The following is a 1,610-nucleotide window of genomic DNA, read 5'->3' as shown; positions in this document are numbered from 1 at the left end:
ATGGCATTTAGAAAATGAACCTTCTATAGCACCACCAAAAACTCTTGCAGCAAAAATGCCAGTTTAAAGATTTTGTACTTGTTGACTTCCTACTTAAATTTTACCTATTGATAAATTCCTCCAAATATGTATTAATATTTCTATTATCAACCAGAGAGTCATCTAAGCAGAGATCACAACTTCACAGTATAGAAAAATTAATGAAAATGGGTGACATTAATCTCCTTCTGCAAATACGCAAATGAATACATCATCATAAAATGCTCCAGTCAAATTTGACGTTGGTAACATTTTTTGTCTTTCTGGGCTTTTCCCACTACCCCAGAGTGGAGGAGGTCATCGTCTTGCTGTGCTTACTGATGTACTTGGTCACCTTGCTTGGTAATATAACCCTAATCTCCATCACCATCCTGGATTCCCGTTTACACACCCCCATGTACTTCTTCCTCAGCAACCTCTCCTTTTTAGACATCTGTTACACTTCTTTTGGTCTCACTCCAATGCTGGCAAACTTTTTTTCAGGAAAGAACACCATCTCATTCTTAGGGTGTGCCGTTCTTATGTACTTCCCTCTTGCCATGGGTTCTACTGAGTGTGTGCTCCTGTCTCTGATGGCCTATGACCGTTATGTGGCCATCTGCAATCCCTTGAGATATCCCGTCATCATGAACAAGAGGGTTTGTGTGCAGATTGCAGCTGGCTCCTGGGTGACAGGCTGCTTCACATCCATGGTGGAAACAGTCTCTGTGCTGCAGCTCTCTCTGTGTGGAAATAACATCATCAATCATTTTAACTGTGAATTTCTGACTGTCTTGAAGTTGGTTTGTGTGGACACCTCTGTGGTACAATTAGTGATATTAGTGATCACTGTATTACTCGTTCCCATGCCAATGCTTTTAATTGGTTTCTCTTATGCATCTATCCTCTCCAATATCCTGAGAATCAGTTCAGCAGCTGGTAGAAGTAAAGCCTATTCAACTTGTGCAGCTCATTTGACTGTGGTAATTTTGTTCTTTGGGACCGCTCTCTCTAGGTACCTGAAGCCATCATCTGTAGACTCTCAGGAAATAGATAAATTTATCTCCTTGGTATATGCGGGGGTAACCCCCATGTTGAATCCCATTATCTACAGTCTACGGAACAAAGAGGTGAAAGCAGCTGTAAAAAAATTGCTGGTTAGAAATCCATTTGTACTATCTTAATTGCTGTCCTCAAATCTATTGGAACAAATACATCCATTTTATAATCTTCACCTCTTAACTTAGTTCAGTCAGCATTAATCACCTCTAATTCCATCCTTTTTTTTTTAACCAAATGATGCATTCTCATCCATTTTAACTATAGGATGGTTTTGTATATATATATAATAGCTTTTGGTCCCTACCTACAAAAGACACACTTCAAAAGTGGTGAAACAGTGCTGTAGGTGTCCTTCTCTTTTCCTCTTTAGCTCCTGATTCTCTTTCAGTGTCTCTCTGTTTCTATCAACAAGAGAAAATAGGATGAGAGATAGAGAGGAGAGAGAGAGAGAGAGAGAGAGAAAGGAAGGAAGGAAGGAAGAAAGAAAGAAAGAAAGAAAGAAAGAAAGAAAGAAAGAAAGAAAATGTGGT

General features: G+C 39.3%; 1 protein-coding gene across 1 annotated transcript; it reads left to right on the top strand.

Moving 5' to 3' along the window:
• The first annotated feature begins 260 nt into the window (after nucleotides 1-260).
• On the top strand, nucleotides 261-1,202 carry LOC103107406 (olfactory receptor 13F1-like). The gene has a single exon (XM_007516197.1). It carries the CDS (start codon nucleotides 261-263, stop codon nucleotides 1,200-1,202), a length of 942 nt encoding a protein of 313 aa, XP_007516259.1.
• The last annotated feature ends 408 nt before the right edge of the window (nucleotides 1,203-1,610 follow it).

Source organism: Erinaceus europaeus, chromosome 10 (genome assembly GCF_950295315.1).
Source record: "Erinaceus europaeus chromosome 10, mEriEur2.1, whole genome shotgun sequence".
NCBI classification, from domain to species: Eukaryota; Metazoa; Chordata; class Mammalia; order Eulipotyphla; family Erinaceidae; genus Erinaceus; species Erinaceus europaeus.
The sequence above is the reverse complement of the archived record's forward strand: the minus strand, read 5'-3'. Positions and strand labels throughout refer to the sequence as shown.